General features: G+C 38.9%; 1 protein-coding gene and 1 long non-coding RNA gene across 6 annotated transcripts in view; one reads left to right on the top strand and one right to left on the bottom strand.

Moving 5' to 3' along the window:
• LOC105247995 (filamin-A) overlaps positions 1–23,609 on the top strand; it is a 31,437-nt gene that overhangs the window by 7,496 nt on the left and 332 nt on the right. The window contains exons 5-39 of one of the 3 annotated variants that reach the window (XM_011252495.3): positions 450–663; positions 746–863; positions 1,097–1,284; positions 1,498–1,653; positions 1,888–2,029; positions 2,101–2,306; positions 2,816–4,307; positions 4,387–4,522; positions 4,775–4,854; positions 4,921–5,088; positions 14,103–14,249; positions 14,324–14,551; positions 14,620–14,934; positions 15,221–15,439; positions 15,548–15,868; positions 17,027–17,248; positions 17,328–17,515; positions 17,668–17,872; positions 17,976–18,113; positions 18,191–18,364; positions 18,438–18,745; positions 18,822–19,050; positions 19,134–19,262; positions 19,346–19,561; positions 19,696–19,872; positions 20,035–20,274; positions 20,348–20,491; positions 21,147–21,305; positions 21,410–21,558; positions 21,654–21,840; positions 21,930–22,192; positions 22,276–22,447; positions 22,530–22,748; positions 22,822–23,018; positions 23,198–23,500. In XM_011252495.3, the coding sequence (XP_011250797.1) occupies positions 450–663; positions 746–863; positions 1,097–1,284; positions 1,498–1,653; positions 1,888–2,029; positions 2,101–2,306; positions 2,816–4,307; positions 4,387–4,522; positions 4,775–4,854; positions 4,921–5,088; positions 14,103–14,249; positions 14,324–14,551; positions 14,620–14,934; positions 15,221–15,439; positions 15,548–15,868; positions 17,027–17,248; positions 17,328–17,515; positions 17,668–17,872; positions 17,976–18,113; positions 18,191–18,364; positions 18,438–18,745; positions 18,822–19,050; positions 19,134–19,262; positions 19,346–19,561; positions 19,696–19,872; positions 20,035–20,274; positions 20,348–20,491; positions 21,147–21,305; positions 21,410–21,558; positions 21,654–21,840; positions 21,930–22,192; positions 22,276–22,447; positions 22,530–22,748; positions 22,822–23,018; positions 23,198–23,500 (8,149 nt within the window). Of the gene's footprint in view, positions 1–449; positions 664–745; positions 864–1,096; positions 1,285–1,497; positions 1,654–1,887; positions 2,030–2,100; positions 2,307–2,815; positions 4,308–4,386; positions 4,523–4,774; positions 4,855–4,920; positions 5,089–13,082; positions 13,349–14,102; positions 14,250–14,323; positions 14,552–14,619; positions 14,935–15,220; positions 15,440–15,547; positions 15,869–16,114; positions 16,219–17,026; positions 17,249–17,327; positions 17,516–17,667; positions 17,873–17,975; positions 18,114–18,190; positions 18,365–18,437; positions 18,746–18,821; positions 19,051–19,133; positions 19,263–19,345; positions 19,562–19,695; positions 19,873–20,034; positions 20,275–20,347; positions 20,492–21,146; positions 21,306–21,409; positions 21,559–21,653; positions 21,841–21,929; positions 22,193–22,275; positions 22,448–22,529; positions 22,749–22,821; positions 23,019–23,197; positions 23,501–23,609 lie in introns of those variants that run through there. The other 2 variants (XM_020026477.2, XR_002192404.2) reach the window with 2 other exon arrangements.
• Positions 6,067–12,858, bottom strand: LOC105247994. Of its 3 annotated transcripts, XR_888938.3 has the most exons (4): positions 12,691–12,858; positions 12,391–12,556; positions 10,853–12,265; positions 6,067–7,348 (listed from the first exon to the last, which is right to left on the bottom strand). It is a non-coding gene; the product is annotated as an uncharacterized LOC105247994 (long non-coding RNA). The 3 variants fall into 3 exon arrangements; XR_888937.3 differs by lacking the exon at positions 6,067–7,348 and having other exon boundaries at positions 10,440–12,265; XR_888939.3 differs by lacking the exon at positions 6,067–7,348 and having other exon boundaries at positions 10,449–11,116.

The raw sequence follows: 23,609 nt of genomic DNA, 5'->3' as shown, positions 1-23,609 counted from the left end.
ATTATTCTAAGTTGTTATAAGTTGTGCAATTGATACTATTTTAAATAAAAAGTGATATAAAAACAAGCAGCTAATTTGAGGAGATATAAAAGAAATAGAATATTATATATTCCAAGAATATTATATCCCAATGATAGTCAAACATTAATTGTTAGGAAAATCATTGAAAAATCTTGGAAAATTGAATAAATTCTCGAAATGCATGTAATGTCAAATTTAAAAGCTCGACTTTAAATTATCATTATATTGTGCGAAGAAAGAAGATATGCAAATTCTCGCTAAAATACACATTTTGTAAAATTGCACGATATACATCGTATTGTTTCTATAATTTCAAAAAATTAGCCTCAATAAGTAACGAAAATTACTTTAATAATATAATGTAATATAGTATATTTTATAATCCTATTGTCTTAAAACATCATTATATTAATTCATGTAAATTACAGTGTTTACAACTGTCGCAAGGCCATGGAGATATCGAAACGGGAGTTCGACATTCCCATGGTGCTAGAACCAGAGTATCTGGCATCGCCGTACTTGGACGAGCTCTCGGGGATGACCTACTTGTCGTACTTTATGAAGGAAGGCTCGCCGGGCTTCCACGCAACGCTACGATGGGTCAATTCGCAATTATCACATACCTCGATACGGAACTTTACGGTGGGTGGAGTTGAGGCGTTTTGACTTAACAGTACTTTGGTATAATAGAGCCCACAATGATATTCAATTATTCCGCTTTTAGACGGACTGGAACGACGGTAGAGCTCTCTGCGGAATCATCAGAAATCTGGGTGGACCGGCGCCACCCTACGAGAAACTCGACACCGATCCATCTGCCTGGGAACATAATTTGCAGATGGGTAAGATATGTATTTTTTAATACATTTTGATGTAATATTGAATCAAAATAACATGTCAATTTTAATAAATTTATAATGCAACATAATATAAAATAATAAGAAATTATATAAATAATATATAAAAAATTGAATATATAAATTTTACTACAATTCCCCTAAGGAAAAAACATTTAATTAATTTTTGTTAACAAATTGTCTTTGAATTAAATTATATAAATATATATTCTTTGTAGGTATCGACGGCGGTAAAAAACTCGGCGTGGAACCGATCTTAAAGGCAAAAGATATGGCGGACCAGAACGTGGAACATTTAGGCGTGATGGCGTATGCGGCGTACTTTCAATGGGTGAAGCCTCGCCCTCAAGCGAGTCAACAGATTGCTGTGCACATCGATAGTACATCCGCCCGAGTGCAACAGCCGGTTGGTCAAGTCATTGTTTGTTAATTATATCTTCGCGCCACGGTTAATTGTAAGCAGCGTTCACGAATTTTCACCTTCGCGTTGTAATTTCTTTGATCCTGTTTTATTCGTAAAATCGTGGCTCGTTTGATGAAAAACAATTGTAAAAAGTTTTTACCTCTTGATCTTTCTAATCATATTATGTTGGTAGTAAAGACATTGTATTGATCGCAGGCACACTTCAAATTAGAAATGCTCACCAAAGATGTAAATGCGAGGGAAGTGCGCAGTGAAATCATTAGTCCCAACGGACGCGTGGAATGCAGACTTACGTGGAACGGAGCTCACGGCAAAGGCACCTTCGTACCTACGGAAGTTGGCATGCATAAGGTTCGTTCAAAGGATAACATAATTAGAAAATATTCAAATCTGTCTTGATAATTGAATTTAAATTTTAAAATAATTCTCTGTTGAATCTGTGAATTTTTTTAGGAATTCTATTATTTAATCTGATCTTTTCACCTTCAAATTTAAGACTTTTTGAAAAATTATAAATAAAAATATTTAGTACGCGATATTAAATATTATCTTTTATGTTATTGCAATTAATTTTTCGCTTTCTAGCTAATGGTATACAACGATGGCGAACTGGTGAACGGATGTCCCTATTATTTCAGAGTTTTACCACCTCTAACGAAAATCAAATCTCCGGGTATGGATCCTTGCGCCATAGGATCTATCGTCGAAGTTCTAGTCAATAGTTATGGTATGTGCCCTCAAAGATAAGTGAAAGGATTTTCTTTCGACGAAAAATAAACTTATAAATTTTTTGTTTAGGAACTAGTCATGATGGTATTGATGTGACCGCATGGTCTCCGACCGGCAGATCTTTGCCGTGTCCCGTCAAGGAAAAGGACGGAGTTCATACAGCGACCTTTCAGCCCGATGAAACGGGAGAATGGAGCATTGCAATAACGCATAAAGGAAATCACATACAAGGCGGTCCCTTCACTTGCTTCGTGTTTGATCCTAATGGAATTAAGGTACGATCAGCGATATAATTCCTTTGTCCTTAATAATTTATAGAAATGCGTTTTTATCATCTAAATTTATAATCACTTTGTTAAATGAAGCATATGATGAATTAATAATCAATTCGTGATTAATAATTTATGAATAGATCCAGATAAACAGAACAGACATATTACATATGTTACAATCGCTATTTATAATAATTATATTTACTTAACATTAAAAAGAATAATAAGAACGCGTAAAGTAGAACTAATTATGTGTAACGAGCTGTTCTCTAAAAATTTTTCTCAATACATCTTGAGTATATAAATTTAAATTTGTTTAATGAATATATCATAAATATACTTATATATTTATACGCATATATACAGTTCTTTATAATTTCTATTTTATATAATTGATATACTTTATTAATTCTTATTTCTCATATATATTATTCTTATTTCTCATATATATTAGATTAATGTAATATTGTTATTTTACGTTGTAAACATAATTTAACAATAATCGCATTCAGCTCTTAGATACCGATGGTGCCATGCCCGGACAACCATTCTCCTTCATCGTCGATGCGCGAGGAACCGGCGGCCTCGGTGATGTAATCATCGATATTGTCCACGATAAGCAGTCGGTATCTTATAGGATAGAGGATTTTGGACACATGCAGTACCGGGTGTCCTTTGTCCCCGGCGATGCTGGCAAGTACCGGGTGTACATGTACTTTAACGGCTCAGATGTGCGCGGTTCGCCGTTCTCTATACGAGTAGGTACACAGAAGGGCTCGCGAAGGTCGAAGGACTCTACGTCCAGCCTAGAGCGATCAAAAGTATCCTCCCTGGAACGACGAATGAACGGGCTAAATATTTCCGCAACGGAACGAACCAGTCCGACTCAGAAATTATATACGTCCACTGTATATAAATCCATCAGTCCAACGCAACGTGGTTATTCGCCAATCCATCAAGCCAGTCCGACTTACAAGATGTCGAGCAATTATATCACCGAGAATTCTACCACCTCGACTTACCACAACACCAGCTCTCTAAATCACAGTCCTGTACAAAGGAGTGTGCACAGTCCGTCAGTGCTGAAGGAGACGAAAGATATTTATAGCAACAGCACGTATAACCATAGATCACCGAATCTGCAGAGTCCTACTTTCATCAAAGAGTCTAAGGATATTTATTCGTCTAGTACACTGAATAGATCACGATCACCAGATGCAAGTCCAATCGGGCATGTTATCAAAGAGTCGAAAGATATTTACAGTTCGGGATCCCTGAAGAGATCGCACTCGCCACCGCGCTCGAGTCCGTATCACAGCGTCACGAGTCCCGTTCAAAGTCCTATAAACCGCAGTTTCAGTCCAAGGATCAGTGACAAGGATGCATCGTTCAATAAGCGTGAATCCACAGATAATGGCGTCGTGGATACCAGCAGCAATGTACGGGTATCTTCAATGGTAGGTAGCACTTCCAGACGCGATTCCTGGGACGCGATTGCTAAGACGAAATCGCTACTATCATACGGCAGTTTGGAATCCCTGGCGAATCTGACCAACAATTCGCCGACCGCGGAAAATCGGGATAACAGCCCGAACAACAATTTTCTGAACAACAATTACAAGAACGCGCAAAGTTACACCACAAAGAATGTATCATCGCACTCCGCAATGACTAGTTATTCGTCCGTGCAGAAATCTTCAAGTCCCGATTATGGCGCTGGACAAAAATACGATGCTAATCAGACAGCCACTCGTCATCACGGCATCCTGAAGAACAAGAACAACAACTACTATGGCAAGAGCGTGGATGTGACGGATGGTACCGCGACGCACGATAGATACTTGAATAACGGCGGTTCCGTTTACGTATCCGCATCACCTGGCAAAACGATGAGTTCGATCATCGCCACCGGAAGCGCGCTGGAAACGCTGCCAGTACATCGGCCGACCACTTTCAGCGTCAACTCCGATGTGGATCCTAATAAGGTGTCCGTCACCGTTACCGGTAAATCTCGACGCGACTTTCGACGTTAATGATGCGTGTCGCGAATACACAATGATGTCCGGCTTCATACTTTCCGTAGGTCCCACCGGCAAGACCGTACTGGTACAGAGATCAAAATTGCGTGGCTTGATATACACTATCACCGCCGAGGAGGTCGGTGAACATACCATCCAAGTCTTGGTAAACGGCCAGCACATCAATGGCTCGCCCTTCAGGTTCGTAGAATGACAAAAACAATGTTTTTATATTACTTCTCGTCTTTGCTATAGGATAAAAATGTTTTCTAGAAACTTTGATATAATTTCGAAATACATATATGTATATATGAGTTCGAAATTGAATATTGAGTTTGAAATATCTAAAATTAAAAATTGAGCTTCTTCTTTTTCTAACATTTTTTCTAAATATTTATTGAGAGATTGAAATGAGAAAACTTAAATAATATGAGATATTTACGTAAATTTTAGATCGCAAGCGTATAACGCTCGAGCTATACAAGTTGGAAACATCCCGAATGGAGTGGTGAACCAACCGGTAGAATTTGAAAGTACGTATCTGACTGTATGCATCGTGAAACTCTAAGTACACTCGATAATGAAGGACGTTTTATCAGTTGACGGATCGAGAGCCGGCTCGGGAAACTTGGAGATCCTCGTGAACGGAGGACACGTTACGAGTTTCGTGAGAGCGCTAGGTAGTCAGCGTTTCCTGGCATCGTTTGTGCCACATGAAGCGGTTACGCATTTGGTCGAGATGACGTTCAACGGGGAAGTCATCCCTGGTAAGTAACTTTTTGCGATACTAATATAGTCTAAAATCTTCATAAAAATAAGTAAAACTCTTAAACATGCTTTTATCTCTGAAAAATCCAAATTTATTCACGAGTCGTCAAATGATTTTATTTTTTTACCGACAAAATGAATAGTTGGTAATCATTTCCTTGCATTAGTCATTTAGGAAAATAATAAAAATCATAAACTAATAAAAAAATCAAAATGCGCGATTATATTCTGGATTTCGAGCATTAACCCAACGAAGTTTCTACCTCATTCTACAGTTGGAACACCGTTAGAACTCGGACATTTATCCCGTTTCACTCGCGTAATGCTCCGCGCTAGCATTTGCGTTTGCTACCTTTGCTCGCCGCGAATATCTTAATTTTCACGGTGTGGTTTTTAGCGCTCCTTTCTTTCGTCAAATTCCTATGTATGGCGGCCTTCGGCGCTTCTCTCTTCGCTAGAATATATATACATATATATATTCCTATCACGTACGCGCACGCACGCGTGCATGCACGTGCACGAGCACACATAACTCCTGGAATGCGTGATAGTCTTTGCCGTCACCATTAAAGAAGCTGGAATGCGCATTCAACGTTGAAATGTTGTTTAAAAGTACGTCGCGCGAATGATGATCTAAGCCTCGAAACGATTCAAAGATATACGCACAAATCAGAATTAATGCATCGATATACATAATTGCCATTTGATCGAAGTAAATCGAAGTTGATTTTAAAATAACTCGATTTATAAATATTTTTATACAAGGCAAGGAATGCAATACCAAGCTTACAGTTTAATAAGTAAATTTTAGATTATAAATAAAAGTTTAAAAATAAAAATAAAATTATCCGTTAATACTTTTAATAAATTTGCGAGTAAAATTTTATTGAAAGATACAATTCGTATCTGTTTTCAAAAATTTTTTAATATATTTTTAATAAACTTTTTTACTTGTTATATGCACTTGTAAATGTTTTTTAATATAAATAATTCGGTTTTTTCACAATCTTATGTACATGATATTAAGATTTTTCGACACTTAATTGTTCCCTTGACTTTGCATATACAAGAGTAGCGTTATCAATTAATCTACATTAAATCATTCGATTTATTCTCTCTTAATTATAACGTGTCCAATCATAATTTTTCTTAATTCAAATTTACAGAAAAGACATACATGGGTTATTAAATTTTTAAGTATTAGCTTATATTCAGAAAAAAGTATTACACATATAGTTAAATAGTCCACATTGGCATTGGATTCGCCTTGCGTTCTGTCATGCTTCGCCACATCAATCATAAATAAAATATACATACTTTTTTCTCACGCGCGCGCGAGCACAATTCACAATGTAGGTACGAGCGTGATCTTATCATGGAAATCATTCACTACGTTACGCTACGAAGCGTTATTTTTCTGATGACCTTTAATACTGTTAGACTACACCGCGGCTCGATTTCCATTGACTATCGCGCGCGATCGAGGAAATGTGTCGTAAGCGACTTCCGATATTCTTCTTTGCGTCTGCTTCATGGTTCGTGGTAACTTTTAAAAACAGCTTCTGCAATATCTGCAAACGACAGCTTGCAAAATCTCCGCCTTTTATCTTGCTCAATACACGTATGCTGAAGTAATCCTATTATAGGTATATACAACGTGGTCCTTCGAAAAGGAAACAATTTTTTTCACGGACTATCTTACTTTAATCGAAAAGACTGAAAATTTCGAAAAAAAAGACGTCACGAAAGATTGCCATTTCCGTTCGAGTCGATTTTAGAATTTTAATGTTATTATGAAGCGTGTTTTCTTTCCTCTCGCCATGAAATTCTTCGTTCGTGAGGATGCATATAATTATCGTACTCTTCCGTAATAAGTGCCTCTGAGCGTTCTATGCTACTTTTCGTGCTTTGCGTACTTTTCCTTCAGACGAGAAGGAAGCCATCCAAGAATGTACACAGGGTGATCGAGTTCATCCGCGTCCCAGGCATGCGAAGCAAGCGTGTCTCTAAGTCAGCGGGTCATCGAGCAGGTCGTTGACTTGCGATTTCACGCATTCACGTGACGTCCCACTGACCCATATGCGACGTCATCGTTTTCTTCGGCTTCCTGAATTTTTCCGCCGCCACCCCACCATCGCGAGGTCGTGATCCACAATACCGAATGACAAGACGTTCGTCTCTCTCAGGGCCGCTTAAGTCACATTATTATATGACTTGATCATAAAATAGTAGAGACATCCAAGTTCGTAAAATGACTCGCTAAAAACATAAAATGAGTAATAAATATTTCATATATAATTTTTTTAAATTTAATATTCCGGGATCATAAAATTTAAAATTAAAATTTGCGTGATTTAACTTCGCGACTATTTATATTTGATAATTATATTTATTCATCTATCTTATTATTAAAGGATAAAGCTTCGAAAAAAGAAAGAACGCTTTGAGAAAGTGAAATTGTTGTCCATAGAAAGACTAGAGGATACCTATAACTCTCTGCTACGCTACTATGTCCACGAATAATATTATTTGGATACCGTGTACAGTGCACTCTCTATAATCGTGACTGCGTGTTGTTCACGCAGGGAAGTAGCATTATACTCGGTAACCACATTATTATCTCTACCCTCTCGCATTACAGACGGGAGAAAAAAAACCGAACTCTTTTCTCTTCCACATTTTTCGATACTTCTCGACTCATGTATATTTTACAATATAATATTAACAAACATTATTTCTTGCATAATGTTGCTTATCTGATAATCTCTGAATCTTATCTGATAATCTCTTATATATACATACAAGAAAACACGTATATATTTGTACAAGTATCGAAAAAAGTTAAAATAATTAAAGTGGACTTTTATAGAGAGAGATTAAAATAGGATACAAAATTAAAAATAGAATTAACAATAATTTTAATTAATTTTCATCGCATTGTTTTAAAAATTACGCGTGGTTGCAATTTACGGGAGAATATATCGGATATTATTGCGTAATTGAACTCATTGTCAATGCGCTTCAATGCATTCCTTGGATCGATATTTTATTTGCATCCGCTATGAAAATTGCGCATGAAATATAAGTGAATATCGTGTAGATCGTAGGTGTGGCTACGAAACTCATGTCGGCGTACAGACGTATTTGGTTACGAATGAGGATACGTAAGCCGCTCTACCTACCTATCTACCTATATGAATATAAACACAATTCAGCACGGTCATAGCACCTTGTGCAACACCTAGAGTCTCGGCATAATTTCTATATTAGCCCTTCGTGAGTCATGATTCGTTTCTTGAAAATTATCTTGAACATTATTTTAAAAAAATAACATATAATGGCGAGAAACACGAATATATAAATTAAATTTAGCATGAAAAATTCGCGATAATACGAAGATAAATTTACAGCAACGAAATATTGATCCCCTCTTTGCCATCGTCGTTACACATCGATTGCATTCCACGGGATTTTATACTCGGTTCTGCTTCCTTTCGCGTAATCATACAGCGAAGCGAACACGCGGACCGTTATCATCGATCGGAAGAGGAAAGAAACGAACGTGGTTGTTTCCCCGCGCGACACCCCATAAAGGTGCAGCCGATCGAACCACGTGGAATGCGTTCTTATGCGCTTGTACCGTGCCAAGAAAGTTATCGCCGATCTCCCCCGGTCTCGTATAACTTTATCTCACAAGTTACTTTTTCCGAAAGTCTTCCCCGCGTCTCGCTTGCCGGCCGATTACCTTTGTAAAGTCATGCAACGCACCTATTTGAATACAGGTAAAACACGCTAGGTCTCGATCAATTAAAAATTTCGAATGTAATCTCACGAGAGACATTATCTTCAATCTCTAAAGTGGGATGACAGAAAAATAAAAATTTACGCGAATGTAAAAGACACATGTTCTTTATGCGATTTTAATATTAATTAGGTCTTGCAACGTATGTGGAGCGAATTCCTTCAAGTTGCGATACGCACTTAAATTCCCAAACCGATTTGCCTTACATAACTGCTGTGATTATTAAAAGCAAGATCGTTAATTTTTTTCGCTTTACGTAATCGCGATAAGTGCAGGTACGATGGAATCGATGGCACAGAGTGAGACGAGTTTAATAAAAGCAATGTACAATATCTTGAAGCAGGGCTTCTATTTGATCGTGACAACCGATGAGAGAAAATCGCACGCACGGTTGCAATTATAGAAACCCAAGAGATCGCGTGTCGATACGATGCGATGCACACTTGACACCGTTAATTTTACGACTTTTCATTAAGAAGTCAATTAGTTCGAGAGAGATAATTAAGCGGCACATTAGCTTTTGCCCGCTTTAATATCGCTTAAAAAATAACTGTGATTCTTTCTCAATGTAATGTAAAAAAGATAATAAGTTCGCTCAAATATCTCTAAAAAGAAAACGAAACGTAATAAGTTAATAAACCTCGAAAACACAACAGTCGACTCGGTGAAACGTGAATTTATTTCAAACTGAATTAAAGAGATAAACTAAAATTGGACAAGTGCAATTTCTCACCCGATGACACGCTCCATAGATTTTCATCTTAACTCAAGCACTTTGATAATGAGCCGCGATTTTAAAACATAATCTCGCTTGTAATTAACGTCGTCCGCGCAAACGAGTGCAGTTGTCTCGCTCGAATGATCGCGATGTGGATTTATTCCAAGACGAATTTTTCTGCGTCATTCTTGCTCAAGGATCTCGTCACTCAAGGATTCAGAATTTAAGAATTTAATATTTAAAAAAAATACATCGATACAAGGTTAATCTAAATAAATCTATAAATGTTGGTTTTGTTTTTTTCGAAATCCTTTTGATTTTATTCACGTGGAATATAATCCTCATCGCAAAAAATGTTTTCGGATTAACGTGAAGAATCGAGGGAAAAAGGCGAAGCGATATCTGAGATTTCTACGACCGCGATTGTCAGCGATTTCAACAATCGAATCAGCTGACATAAATGCGTAATCGCTTGCAATGTCATCGGTTCTTCAGCTGCGATCGTTTTAATAACAATAATGGCAATCGATCGATTATGCGGCATAGAATGAAACTCGAGATTAATTAGATTTTATTGCTCGCTCCAAATATACAGGATGTCTCGAACAAACAGTATTGTATTATGAAATATTCAATTCGCATCTTCTTTTATAATATAACTTTAATTTAGATTTTCATAAGCAATTTTAAAATTTTTTAAACTCTCGAATCGATATATCATAATCACCGATTTCATGTTTAAAAATTATTGTACATTTAATAGTTTTCAATCGGCCAATAAAATCTTTATGTATTAAATTTTTTAGATTTTTAAAGTTATGGATCTTTCTCGAAATTAAATTTATATTGCCGGTTTAGACATTCTGTATATCTATTATATAAAGACGGAGCTAATATGATTAGAATCAATGATCAAGACTACAACTGCAATTACCCGTCTGTGACTCAACTGCGCATCGAGAAATATCAGCCATATCTGTTCATATGTATGAAGAATTTAATCTTTCCAAAGTATTATATCTTGTCATTCCACAAGTGATTAACATATTAAATTACCTCATAAACGTCTTTCGCATTTTTATCCCACTTAATGCGCAACTACTTCGAGGTGTTATCTAAAACTGTTCTTCGACAAATCCGTATTTTCTTAATCAGTTCACTCTACCGTTAACTGACTTCATTTCGACAGCAAGAATTAGTTAATTAATATTCGCGAGTAATCGTATTTATTCATCTGTGTGACCTTGGAACTTTCGGTGTAACATGTGAGGCCGGGGAGTTTCCGACAATTTTGGATCTACTGGTTGCGTGCTGGACGACCCGTTATGTCTGGGAATGCAGCAGCGATTCACCGTGCACGGTCGCTTCGACGTAACTTCTCCGTCAAGAATGTAGCGTACGCTTCGGCGATTCAGCAAAAAAAAATATTGTCTCATCAATACATTGTCTCCCAATGTCATAATCGAAGTCTTGACTGAAACGATGCTTTGGACGGAAAGCAGGTCACCTTAAATTAAAAATCAACGTGAAATTCGCATGATAAACTTTTTCCATATAAAGTTAAGCAAGCATTTATTAATAAGACTCTACGACTAGATTATTGTTGCAACTCTTGTTCTTTGTGACCGCCAGCTGTTTTTCGCGAGTGAGACCGCAGCTGGTAGAAACATTCAGGCGACTCTCGTGCTCTCAAACTGAAATGAATTATTACATCAATCGAGAGCCACCGACGACTAATTTATTAACAACCGATCTCTATTATTGCAACGTATTTAATGATCGCCAGCTGCGATTTGCGTCTGAAAGGACAGCGCTTTTCTTGTACAAATGCAATTGCATGACGCTCCTAAGGAGCAGAAATTGTGACAAACATGCAGGCTGCATGTTATTAATATGTCGCGTTACATAAGATCTGCCTATGAACGGTAGCCTGTAGATGTCAAGGAATTTATATATGTAATCACATCTCGCGAATGGGTCACGCATGTCCTAGACTCTTCCTGCAAATTGTATTATGCTAGTGTCAGATGTATTTATACAAGTAGCGCAAATACAAGCAGTAGCCGTTATTTGCCGTTACACACCGGTTCTCTGCGAAACAGCTATCATAGATAAGGTCGACTCATTAATCAAAATTCGGAAAGATCAAAAACATTGCCGCTTATATGATTGACCGATTGTCGCGGAGGATTGGAAATTAATGACAGGCTTTTGAAAGAAAGAGACGCTTATCTCTTTTCACTCGTGAGACCCGCGCGTGAGAAACGCTTAATTTTCTATTTGTGATCCCAAGCTGAAGGTATCGAAATAACGCGGATCAGGTATCCGCGAGAGAGATCGTACAGACTGCAGTCGATCGGGTGAATAAGAAACGGATGGGAACAGTTGGATGTATCCTGTCCTCCCGAGGCCCTGCGGTTAAGGCCCCCCTCTGCCTCCTCATTCGCCTTGCGATCACAAACAGACTGTAATGATGAATATGGAGATCGTGTCGCGCGTGTCCATAGACTTTCGAACGTACACGCGAATTTCATGTTTTATAAAAAGTATGCTAATAACGTGGAAAAACGTGATTGAGCAACGCAGGCGGATCGCAGGCGGAGAAAGTAAAGATATTCGAGATCGATCGATCATTGACCCTTGCAGGTAAAAAAATCTGGAACATATAATCGGCCTAAGAATCTCGTTCAATGTCGGCACGAGAGTAGAATCGTATACAATAAATATAAATAAAATGGGACTTATTTGCGCTATGTATGCTTGAGAACTTATATTGTGTACCTTTACAAGTCACTTCAAAGTGACACGCTCGTGGCAGTAGTTATATCCCGGATGTAGTCGAAAGAATTAGACTCTCGGAAGATCTCTATAACTCGAATTAGGAGAAATCCAGAACAGTGTCTCTCTTCTCATTTCCATTGTGTAGATTCTTTGAGAAATCTTATCTCTAAAATCGGAAAAAAGACATGGATTTAGATGTTCTGAAGTTGACGTTTTTGACAGAAATAAATTAAAAATATAAATTTTTGTTAAATACATAAAGAAATAAATTAAATGGAGATATAATATTGCGTCACATACCTCCATCGCCGAACATGTGCGAGGGATACAGGTCAAGCGTAATCGCAGAACCGTCTTCGGTGACGGGAGCGCCGGTCTGTTCGCGCGCCATGAGGGTATACGGCCCTGGTTCCGGGCCCGAGTGGCGGTGGGCCGTGGCACGGGCTGGGGCACACACGCTCGTCGTCCCGTCCGTCGTTCAACTCGGTCGAGTCCGCCGCGTTGCGTCGCGTCGCGTCGTGGATCGCGCAAGATCCTGCGTTCGGCTCGTTTTTCCGCTCGTTTCCGCGAGTGCCGCGTGTTTCTTCGAGCGCGCCTCAGCTGGATTCGTCTAGCCGACCTCCCGTGGAGAATTCTCTTCTGTCCACGTCCGTTCCGGCGTGATGCAGCTGCGGGAAGCTGGCGACGTCGCGATCATCGTGCGAGCCGATCTCGCGCATTCTCGAGAGTGAGGTCGTCCCCTCACCTCGCACTCCTCGTGGCGGATCCTGGCGACGCAGGATCGATGCGCGTCATCCGTCATCTGTCGTTCTTATCGCGTGCGTCTTCGTTGGATCGCGAGATTAATCTGGATCCACAAGCCGCGCTCTGCCCCCTTCCCCTCTCTCTCCCCCTTTCTTTATAATCTAGGTTCTTCCAGCGTCTTTCCAGGTTTCCACCCGCATCGCGACTCGCCGAGGTAATTGACGACTCACTTAAGATATCTCTCTCGCTGTTACTTGTCGGAATTCAAACATTCCGACAAGTTCGTCGTTCCCTTGATGTCATGCGCGACAGTGGAATCATCACGTAAGGCTCGTGTTTTTTTTTTGCGTCTTTTGGCGATGTAATTTCGAAGATTGGACTGTCCGGAGGCTATACCGGTTTCGATGCAGTTTCATACTTGTTTCGACGATACTCTTACTCTGGAACAAAGTTAATTAGACGTACGTGGAAAAAACAGAAAGGAGCTGGTTTGACAGCGCGTACGTCATGCGCGTGGCAGGAGGTTAGAGGACGAATTGCGAGTTACGTTGCACTTTCGGAGATTTGGAATTCAATTTGAAATGATTACCTGTATCAGTCATTCGCAAAAGTGTACTATTATTACAATCGGAGAAGCTTGAGTAACGGTGTTGGCGAAAGGACGTTGTTTACGCACGAAAATAATGTGTGGGAAGCGCGAAACCATCCGAAGTGTCGCTCTTTAAATCGAATGACAGGTCGATATTTTTATAGAGAAAAATTGTTGCAAGTCCCTATATTTCAAAACAAAATTATTTGGCGGGATAATATAAAAGTGGAATAGTAATTGTGATTAATTATCTATAATATTGTGATTAATTATCTATAAATTAATGGAGATGGCATTTTTGAGATGGTTACTTATAAGAGTGAAGTGTTTTTTGCATCGGACCTATTGAAAATTTATTATTTTAATTGCAAATTATCAGGATCACCTTGGCGAGTTGGCATCATGCCTGCACCGAAGATGTCAGTGATCGGTGATTCAATCAGGCTGGTTCCTGCTGGTAGTCCCGCTATCTTTGAGCTGTCCGCGTTAGGCTTCAGCAGCAGCGAGATTGACGTCAAGATCATAAGTGAGTGTTAATTTGTTAATTGACTTTGAGGCAATCTACAATTGTACTCGATGTACTTATTCGATGAATTGCAGCACCCTCGAAGAGACACATTTCCGCGAGAATTGACGAGGAGCCAGGACGCTCCGGCGAATTTCGCGTCGAGTTTACGCCAACTGAAGTAGGCAGCCACCTCGTGGAAGTGAGCATCGCGGGACAGAAGCTACCGGCAGGACCGCTCGTCGCCAAGGTGTACAATAGTAGTCTGATCCAAGTTACTGACGTACCTAGCGCTGTAGTTGGCCATGCCTGTCAATTCAGAGGTAAATTGTTGATCTTATTGTACATCTTGTGCATCCATGAATGTGTCTGAAATTTCTAATTTTTATAGTGGATGCCAGCGCTGCAGGAGAAGGCCAACTAGAAATCTCCATAAACGAAGGAGAAGTGCCCAATCATGTTCAAGTAGTGGGTGGTGGTCGTTGTCTCGTATCTTTTACTCCTGAAATTGCTAAGCCTCATTATATCGATATAAAGTTTAACGGAGAAGCAGTACGTGGATGTCCCTTCATCTGCAACGTATCTGACACAAGCAGAGTCACACTGAGTATGAATCATTTAGAACTAATTCCAGTCAATCATCCTGCTAGTTTCCACATGGGAGTCGATGGAAGTGGCAGTGCAGAATTAGCGGTTTCCGTAAGGGGTTAGTGATGCATTAAATATTTATTATTATAAACAAAACTGACAGATACTGAAATCTATATAAGTTCTTAAATGTGCAATATATTTCAAATTTTTTGGATATATTAAAAAAGCATACATTTATGAATTTATATTAATAAAGCTTTCTTTTTCTGTCTCTCTCTCTCTCTCTCTCTCTATATATATATATATATATATATATATATATATATATATATATATATATTGAATAATTGTCTAATAGTTTCAAATTCCATGGATTTTTCAAAAGAAAAAACTTCTTTCAGGACCAAATAGCGAATTGCCAGTTAAAGTTACTGGTGACATAAGTAATGGTTTCACCGCTGAATTTATACCAAGAGACGTGGGTGTACATTCAATTAGCGTAGAATACAACGGTTATCCCGTTAATGGCACGCCGTTTTTGGCCAAAGCGTTCAACGCGGATAATGTGCTAATTGGACCTGTAGCTAGAGGCAGCGTTGGCCAACCAACCCACTTTACTGGTACATACTAGCATTAAGTTAGCAGTTAAATAAATATTAGAATATCCTCTTAACATTTTGCATATTGATGTTGAGAATCTACTTGATGCGAAATCTTTTTGTCGACAGTCGATGCGAGTCAAGCTGGTGAAGGAAATCTGGAGATTACAATATCAGCTCGTGGTCAAAATATACCAACGCAAGTAACGCCACAAGGAAATGCGCGGTTCTCCGTTAGTTTTGTACCATTTGAGGCGTCCGAACATATTATCAATATAGCATTCAATAAGAAAACTGTGCCTGGTTGCCCTATAATAATGCGTGTGGGTGGCGACAGCCACGTAACCGTAAGTGGGCAGGCACTGAGCAGCGCTGGATTGGGACGGCAAAGCTATCTAACTGTCAGTAATGTTGCCGGTAGCTTGGAAGACTTAGAAGTTAATGTTGAAGGTAAATATCGTTGTGCACGATTCGCACGAGTTCATCGCTCGCAAAGTGATTTAATTGTTAGCACGTATATTGTGACAAAAATGCACAGAAGCATCCATGTGTTGATTCACCATGTTTTTAATACCGGAGGGATTTCTCCTATTGTTCTTAACGTCATGGAATGTCGACGTAATTGTATAGAATTGTGTTCATCTGTGTCTCATTAATCTATTAGCTTGAGAGCAATTTTCTCTCTCTCTGTTGCAGGTCGGCCAACTTTCAGACTACGACATTACTAGACTTCTCAAAAACTAATCTCGCTCTTATCTTAATTTATGGATATATAATGTGAAACACACACACACATGGTGGTGGGTTCTTAACTTAATCTTTTGACAATCTTGTATAAGAGTAGACTAAATCATTCTTCTCTACTCGTATAACTTCTTATATCTGTTGTTACCACTTGGAAGTATTACAAATGCTTAATTTGTGGGTTCCAGTAGTGGGGGAGGCTACGAAGTCATCTAACATTTCGTAATCACATTTCCACTTATATTTTGTGTGTTCGCGAAATGTACTTGACTTACGTTAAGCCATCTTTATGGTGCTATATGTTTATTTTAAGTTGTGCATAATTGTTAAATCTTTCAATGCAATGATATGAGTTTCTAAACTGAGATTTTTAAACGCACAGTGTCTCTTAACAAGTGTACCAATATATTTTAACTCTAATATACACATTTATATCAACGTTTTATATGAAAAAAGTTATTATAAGGTTTTTTTGTTTTTGACGTGATAACATTGAGTATTTATAATAATTATTTCTTAATATATCTTCGTTCTGCTGGTTGCTTTGCTCAGCCAAGCATGCTAAATGAATTAGAAGATAATCTTGCATTAGTTCTGCGTGCGTTCAAGCTGAAGCGAATTAGAAATAACGTATGTACAGACGAGATACATGGCTTTCTCCTATTAGTCGCAGTTAACAATTATTTATCATAGTTATAAATTTCTGATGCATAGTCTGCTTTCTTTAATGTTGCTTAATACAAGTTTATAACAATGCCAATTGAACATATATGCGAACCTCTTCGTGAGTTGGCCGTTCTGGTGTCCACCCCGAGTAGATGGCTATCTAATGATATTAAACGACTAACCCGCCGGACTTGATAGGGCCCAATGGACAGGCCGTACCTGCTCAGGTCACCGACAACAAAGACACGACATGCAGCGTGGCGTTTACACCGAGAGTCGTTGGCGAGCACCGAATATCGGTGAATTACCGGAATATCCCGGTGGCCGGCAGTCCGTTCAGCTGTAAGGTGTACGATGTTGCTGCGATAAAGGTGAAAGACGCTAAGCGTGGTGTCATCGGATTGCCCGTAACTTTTCTGGGTACGTATTTTTATTATTATAATTTTAAACGCAAGTTTATACTTGAGATAAACTTCTCATCCACTTTTCTCATCCACAGTCGAGACCAGTCAAGCAGGACCGGGTAATCTGGAGGTCACTGTCAACGGCGGACGAGTACCGACGTCAGCTCAGGCGCAAGGTCCTCATACATATGCGATCTCATTCACACCTCGAGAACCGATCGTGCACACAGTGGATTTGCGATTTAATGGGGAGGATGTACCTGGTAGTCCGTTTAGTTGTCAGGTACCTTATTTTTCGAATTGTATGAATTCACACAATAATTTAAATATATAAAAAAGTTCCGTTATTTAAAATTAAAATTACTCTGATAACTATTATGCGTTAAATAACGCAAAACAAAATACTAGTATAAAAGATTTATTAAAACTATTTAGGTCAGCGATACGGCAAAAGTATTAATAACCGAGGGACTTGAGAAAGTATCTGTGAACCGTGTCGCGACCTTTACAATAGAAGCCGACGCATCTCTCGGTACGCCCATCGTCGAAGTGCTCTCACCTACTAGAGAAAGTTTACCTGTACACATCAAACAGAACAGTCACGGCGTCTACACCGCTGGATTTACTCCAAAGGATGTTGGTATGTATACTTAATTTAAGTGGGAAAAAATAATTACAAAATCATATAATTATATCATATAATTATAAAATCATTATTGTTTTAAATCATATCTATAATACAGGCGATCATAGCGTCGAAGTGAAGCTCAGTGGATCGCACGTGGAAGGCAGCCCGTTTCTTGTCAAGGCTTATAACGCTGATAAAGTTAAAGTGACAGATATAAATAGCGGAGTCGTCGGCAAACCAGTGTTCTTCAGCAGTAAGATTATTTCTTTCATAGCAGCGTATGAAGAATTATTACACAAAATATTTAACATTTTTTTTTATTTATTCTAGTCAACGCCAGTCAAGCTGGAGCTGGAAATTTGGAAATTATAGTAGCAGTAAATGGCAAGAATGTTCCGAATTACGTGCAAAGCGAAGGTAATGCAAAGTTTAGGGTCAATTTCAAACCACAAGAAGCTGCTGTACATAGTCTCAGTGTCCGTTTCAATGGAGAGCCAGTTCCAGGTATGAAAAGAATCTATCTACTCGCATGATTTCACTTTCAATTATTTATATAATGTTTCTTCTAAATTCTTAGGTTCGCCCTTTAGCTGTAAAGTAGTAGGTGCCGGTCAAGCAGCAATTTCTGGTCATAATCTAAAGATGGGTGCGGTGAAGCGACTAATATCCTTCACTGTAGATCCGCAGACTCCATCTACGAATTGCGACGTTATTGCAACGCCACCATCAGGCATCGCTTTACCTATCACTATTGAGCCTATTGATGGCAAGTATAATGTGAGCTTCGTGCCCACGGAAGTCGGCAGACACAATATCAGCGTCTTGGTAGATGGTGAATCGATTAAAGGCTCTCCATTCGCTTGCAATATTTATGATGTGACTAAAGTAAGTTGCCAATCACGTGAAATTAAAACATAGATGCTCTTAATGGATGTAACGTTGGATGTTATAATGTTTGTAGGTGCACGTGTCTGGTCTCACGGAAGCTTTACTGGGCCAGGCAACTACATTTACCGTCGATGCCGCGGAAGCTGGTGAGGGAACGCTAGAGCTGGTTGTGAGCACGGAGAATAACACCGTTAAAGCCGAAGTAGTGGCCTGCGCACGCGGACTGTATGATGTTACATTCGTGCCACAGACAACAAGTGCACACTATGTTAATATCAGTTTCAATGATGACAACGTGCCAGGTTTGTACGCCAACAATTTCATTGATCGCTTTTCGAACTTGGAAAAATAATAGGTATTTACAATTACGATACATTTACATTAGGGAGTCCATTTAAATGTCCCGTGGTTAGCAGCATGTTACACGGTCCATCGATGATCCGAGTCGGTAATACGGCTTATATAGATCTGGATATGTCCGACTTGAATGGTCCTGTAGCAGCGGAAGTTACCGGTAAATTATTTATCTAAATATTGGTAAGATTATCAGATACAATTTATTTTTCTCTACAATGCTTCTCTATTCTTTCGATTCAGGTCCGGACGGAATAATCATTCCTTGCACTTTAACAAAATTATCATCCAGTTTATATCGCGTAGAAGTTAGAACTCGACAGGTGGGAACATATAGTATAATATTCAATGACGGGCACAAGATGGTCAGTTCGCAAACGCTTCAAGCTTTTGATCCCAGCAAAGTTTCTATCAAAGAAATAGCAGACGTGGTTTGTCATCGACCCGGGACTATTTTAGGTAATTATTCGAATATATATAAGCTTTAATTATAATGTTTAGGGTACTAAATTAAATATATTGATTTATGCAAAAGATAAGAAATAGGAAATGTCATAAATATATTTAATATATTTTGTTTCTTTCTTATATAGTTATCGCATCGAAAGAAGCTGGTCCTGGAAAATTATCTGTCAATGTACGCGCGGGCGGTGCGGATGTTGACAGTTTAATAAGAGAAGGAGAGAGCGGTGTTTACGAGATCATATTCCATCCGACACGCGCCGCGCCTCACAAAGTTCATATAAAATACAATGAAGTCCATATTCCTGGTACTTATCGATTTTCGTTATTCATTGTATTAAAGTGTTGTTAATGTTTTCGAAAATTTTATTTATATATGTATATTTTCGAAGATTTTATTATACTTATAATTAATACATATATTAGAAAATATTTTGATATATCTGAATTTATTTTTATAACATTCACAGGTAGTCCATTGGATGTCACGGTACGTGGTCCTACTGGAGGACGAGAAGTGACGGCGACAGGTTTGGGTTTGTATCAATCATGTGTCGGGAAAGTAACATCCTTCACTATCGAAACTCTCGGACGTCCTGGGAAGGAGTTTGACGTCGTTATCAGTGGTCCGCAGGGTAACGCTGTACCCGTACGCTGTTATCAGCATCGCGATGGCAATCTACTCGCCGAATTTACAACGAATAGCGTCGGTAAGATTAAAAAAGATTTTGTTGTTACGCGATAAAATACTTTTCGAAACTATTAAATTTTCTTTTTATCCAGGCACATACAAAATCGACGTGCTTCACGGTGCAAAACCAGTTTTGGGCTCACCATTCTTTTGCCAGGCTTTCGATGCTGCTAAGGTGAAACTTCAAGAATTAGGACCTATGACGATTTCAGTTCACGATCACATTGCATTTAAACGTAAGTAATAATTATAAGTAATAATTATATCGTGTAACATGAATAATATTTTTGCGCAAAATAATACAATGTTGAAGAAAAATATATTAAATATACATAGAACTAACATCAAAGAAATTTTAAGCAACTATAATAATTTCGAGTTAAAATTTTTTTTTATATAAATATTATTTCATGCGCAATTTATTTGCAACAATTTTCCTCATTTGTTGTGCGAATGAAATCGTTTTCATGCGCGAAGAAAGTATGGACGAAATCTAGATACAAACGATACGATTGATGAAATCAAGTTATTAGAGCTAATTAAAGAATCGTGTTAAATGCTAAATAATCGTTTGGCGAAACGTGTCGAGACGTGTAGTGGTGTGTTTATTCGAGTAAGCGTAAATACTTCCCGTGTTTATAAATATGCTGACATACTAAGCATAAGCGGGAGAAAGTAACGAGTCTTTTCTAGTGCACCATAACTGCGACGAGCTTCAAGGCCGCACTTAGAATGTAATTGCAACTCAAATACTTAGACTACTTTCAAATAGTCTCACTTCACGCGTCGCTCGAGTGAATAGTTGCGATATACTTTTGAGAACTGCGTTATCGAAGAAGAAAAGTCACGGAAATTATCACCTATGCAATTCGGAGTGTATTGTTATTACAGTGATGAAAGTCGACGCCGGCATGGCTGATTTGGACGTGACGGCGACGAGTCCATCAGGTCAAGAGATTCCGCTGCAAGTCACTCCGCTCAACGATGGTGCCGAGATGATCGAGTTTTCGCCTAGTGTGCCTGGCACTTATATGATCAACGTCACTTATGGTAACAATCTTTAGACATAAAGAGAAAAGACAAGTTCTTTTATTCTTTATATCGAAAAAGAATTTCACATCTGTCATATTTTTAATTCTCTTATGTGGCAATAGGCGGATGCTCCGTACCTGGAAGTCCAGTGATATGCACTGTCGATGCGGCTGGACAAGCTCGCGCGAAAGGAGAAGGATTGCTGAGCGGTCACGTGGGTAAACCGGCGCATTTTATTGTCACCGGTACGAGAAGTCCGCCAGCAGTTCAGGTATTTGCATGTGTGATAAGAAAGTTGCTTTCATCGCTTCATTGACATGCATGTAGGATTTTTTTTTACTTAACGTAGCTTCGTATGTATCGCAGGTGGATGGACCGGACAGTGTTTCTAAGGCTACCATCGAAGCAGGAGCTAATCCGGGTACGTGGAATGTGTCTTATATACCATCTGAGGTCGGAGTGTTCGACGTGAGAGTTGTCTGCGCTGGACAGCAGCTACCGGGATCCCCGTGGCACCCAAAAATCATAGACTCGCGGAATCTTCGTGTTATCGGTGAATAATTAAAAATAATATGGTATACATTGCGAAATATTTTTATTCTTCTTCACTTTACAATATGTGTATTATAATCTTGTGTATAGGTGGCTGGTCAGCTGTATGCGACGATATTGGACGATTGAAACTGCATCCGTCGAATAAAATTAGCTTCGACATCGCGGAGGCTGGACCCGGTGAAATCAACGGAACTATCGGCGATCATCCTCTCGCTTTCGAAATGACGTCTAGCAACAGATTAAAGCTGGTTCCGCCACAAATAAGTAGTGGCGAACACCGTCTGGAGATACTGTTCAACGGCACACCGTTTCCTGGTGCACCGAAGCTTGCAATTGTGCAGGATTTAGAGGTTTTTCATCGATTATATTAAATTCCGAAATCGCGCATTTATACATATAATCACATATCATCGTATAATTATTTCCTGTCTAGCCACCGGTACAGGATTCAAGTCGAGTATTGCTCAAAGGACGAGGATTGACATCGGCTAAGTGTGGCGAAGAAGTCAGTTTCACCATAGATGGTTCTCAAGCCGGTAACGGGACTCCGAAAGTACAACTGTTCTCGCCTACCAACGAACTGAATGTCATGTTACAACATCTAGGTAAATAAAAAACAACGTAGAAAGCTTAAAAATGCGAATTAGAAAGCAAGCGTTAAATACTTTTCATATAAAATGCACACAGGTGACAGTGTTTATCGTGCAAGTTATATACCATTAACACCGGATCCGCTTTTGATGACGGTGTCGTGGAATGGAAGACAACTAAAGGGCTGCCCATTACAAATAAATGTCACGAGCGCGGCGGATGCGTCTAGGGTTATCTGTTCTGGTGATGGATTGAAACATGGTATTGTCGGGCAAGAGATACGAAGTTTTATCGATACCAGAAGAGCTGGACCAGGTAGAAATCTATTTCATGCTTGGATAAGTATTTATTGCTTCCGGTTATTTTTCATCGGAGACTTGTCTCACAGGTGAGTTAACGGCACATTGCGTCGGACCACATAAAGTAGCGTATTGCGAGCTGTACGATCACGGCGATGCCACTTTCACGTTAAACGTGAAACCACAAGAAGCGGGTCGGCATGCATTAACGATTAAATACGCTGGAGAACACGTTCCCGGTTCTCCGTTTACGTTGCGTGTCTCTGGAGCCCCGGATGCTTCAAAGGTACTGTTAGCATGTAAAAAATTTTTAAAAAGAAATATCTAATCATTAAATATAAATTCTGAATTTAAAATGAGAATAATCTCTTTCAACCAATAAAAATATCAACATTAATTTTGTTTCATCAAAAAAATTAAATCATTTTCATACATTTTAATTAAGTTAATTTAATCAAATATCAGGTTCGCGTTTACGGACCAGGAATCGAACACGGTGTATTAGCAACATTCCAGTCGCGATTTATTTGCGATACGCGAGGCGCCGGTGCTGGTCAGCTCACGGTGAGAGTACGAGGACCTAAGGGAGCGTTTAGGGTGGAAATGCAACGAGAAACTCAGAAAGACCGGATCATTCTTTGCCGATATGATCCGACGGAACCTGGGGATTACAGAGTAGAAGTTCGTTGGGCTGGTGTCCTGGTGCCAGGCTCTCCGTTCCCCGTTAAAATTGTCGACACACAGGACGAATTGCTAATGCTTACTCAGGTAAGAATATATAACTGTATTTTTAATTTTTTATATAAAAAAATAATGATAAAATATTGCCACTTTTTTTCTATTTAATATCTATTCTATTTATTCTATTTATTCTATT

The sequence above is a fragment of the Camponotus floridanus genome, unplaced genomic scaffold (genome assembly GCF_003227725.1).
Source record: "Camponotus floridanus strain SB8 unplaced genomic scaffold, Cflo_v7.5 scaffold343, whole genome shotgun sequence".
Taxonomy (NCBI): domain Eukaryota; kingdom Metazoa; phylum Arthropoda; class Insecta; order Hymenoptera; family Formicidae; genus Camponotus; species Camponotus floridanus.
The sequence above is the reverse complement of the archived record's forward strand: the minus strand, read 5'-3'. Positions and strand labels throughout refer to the sequence as shown.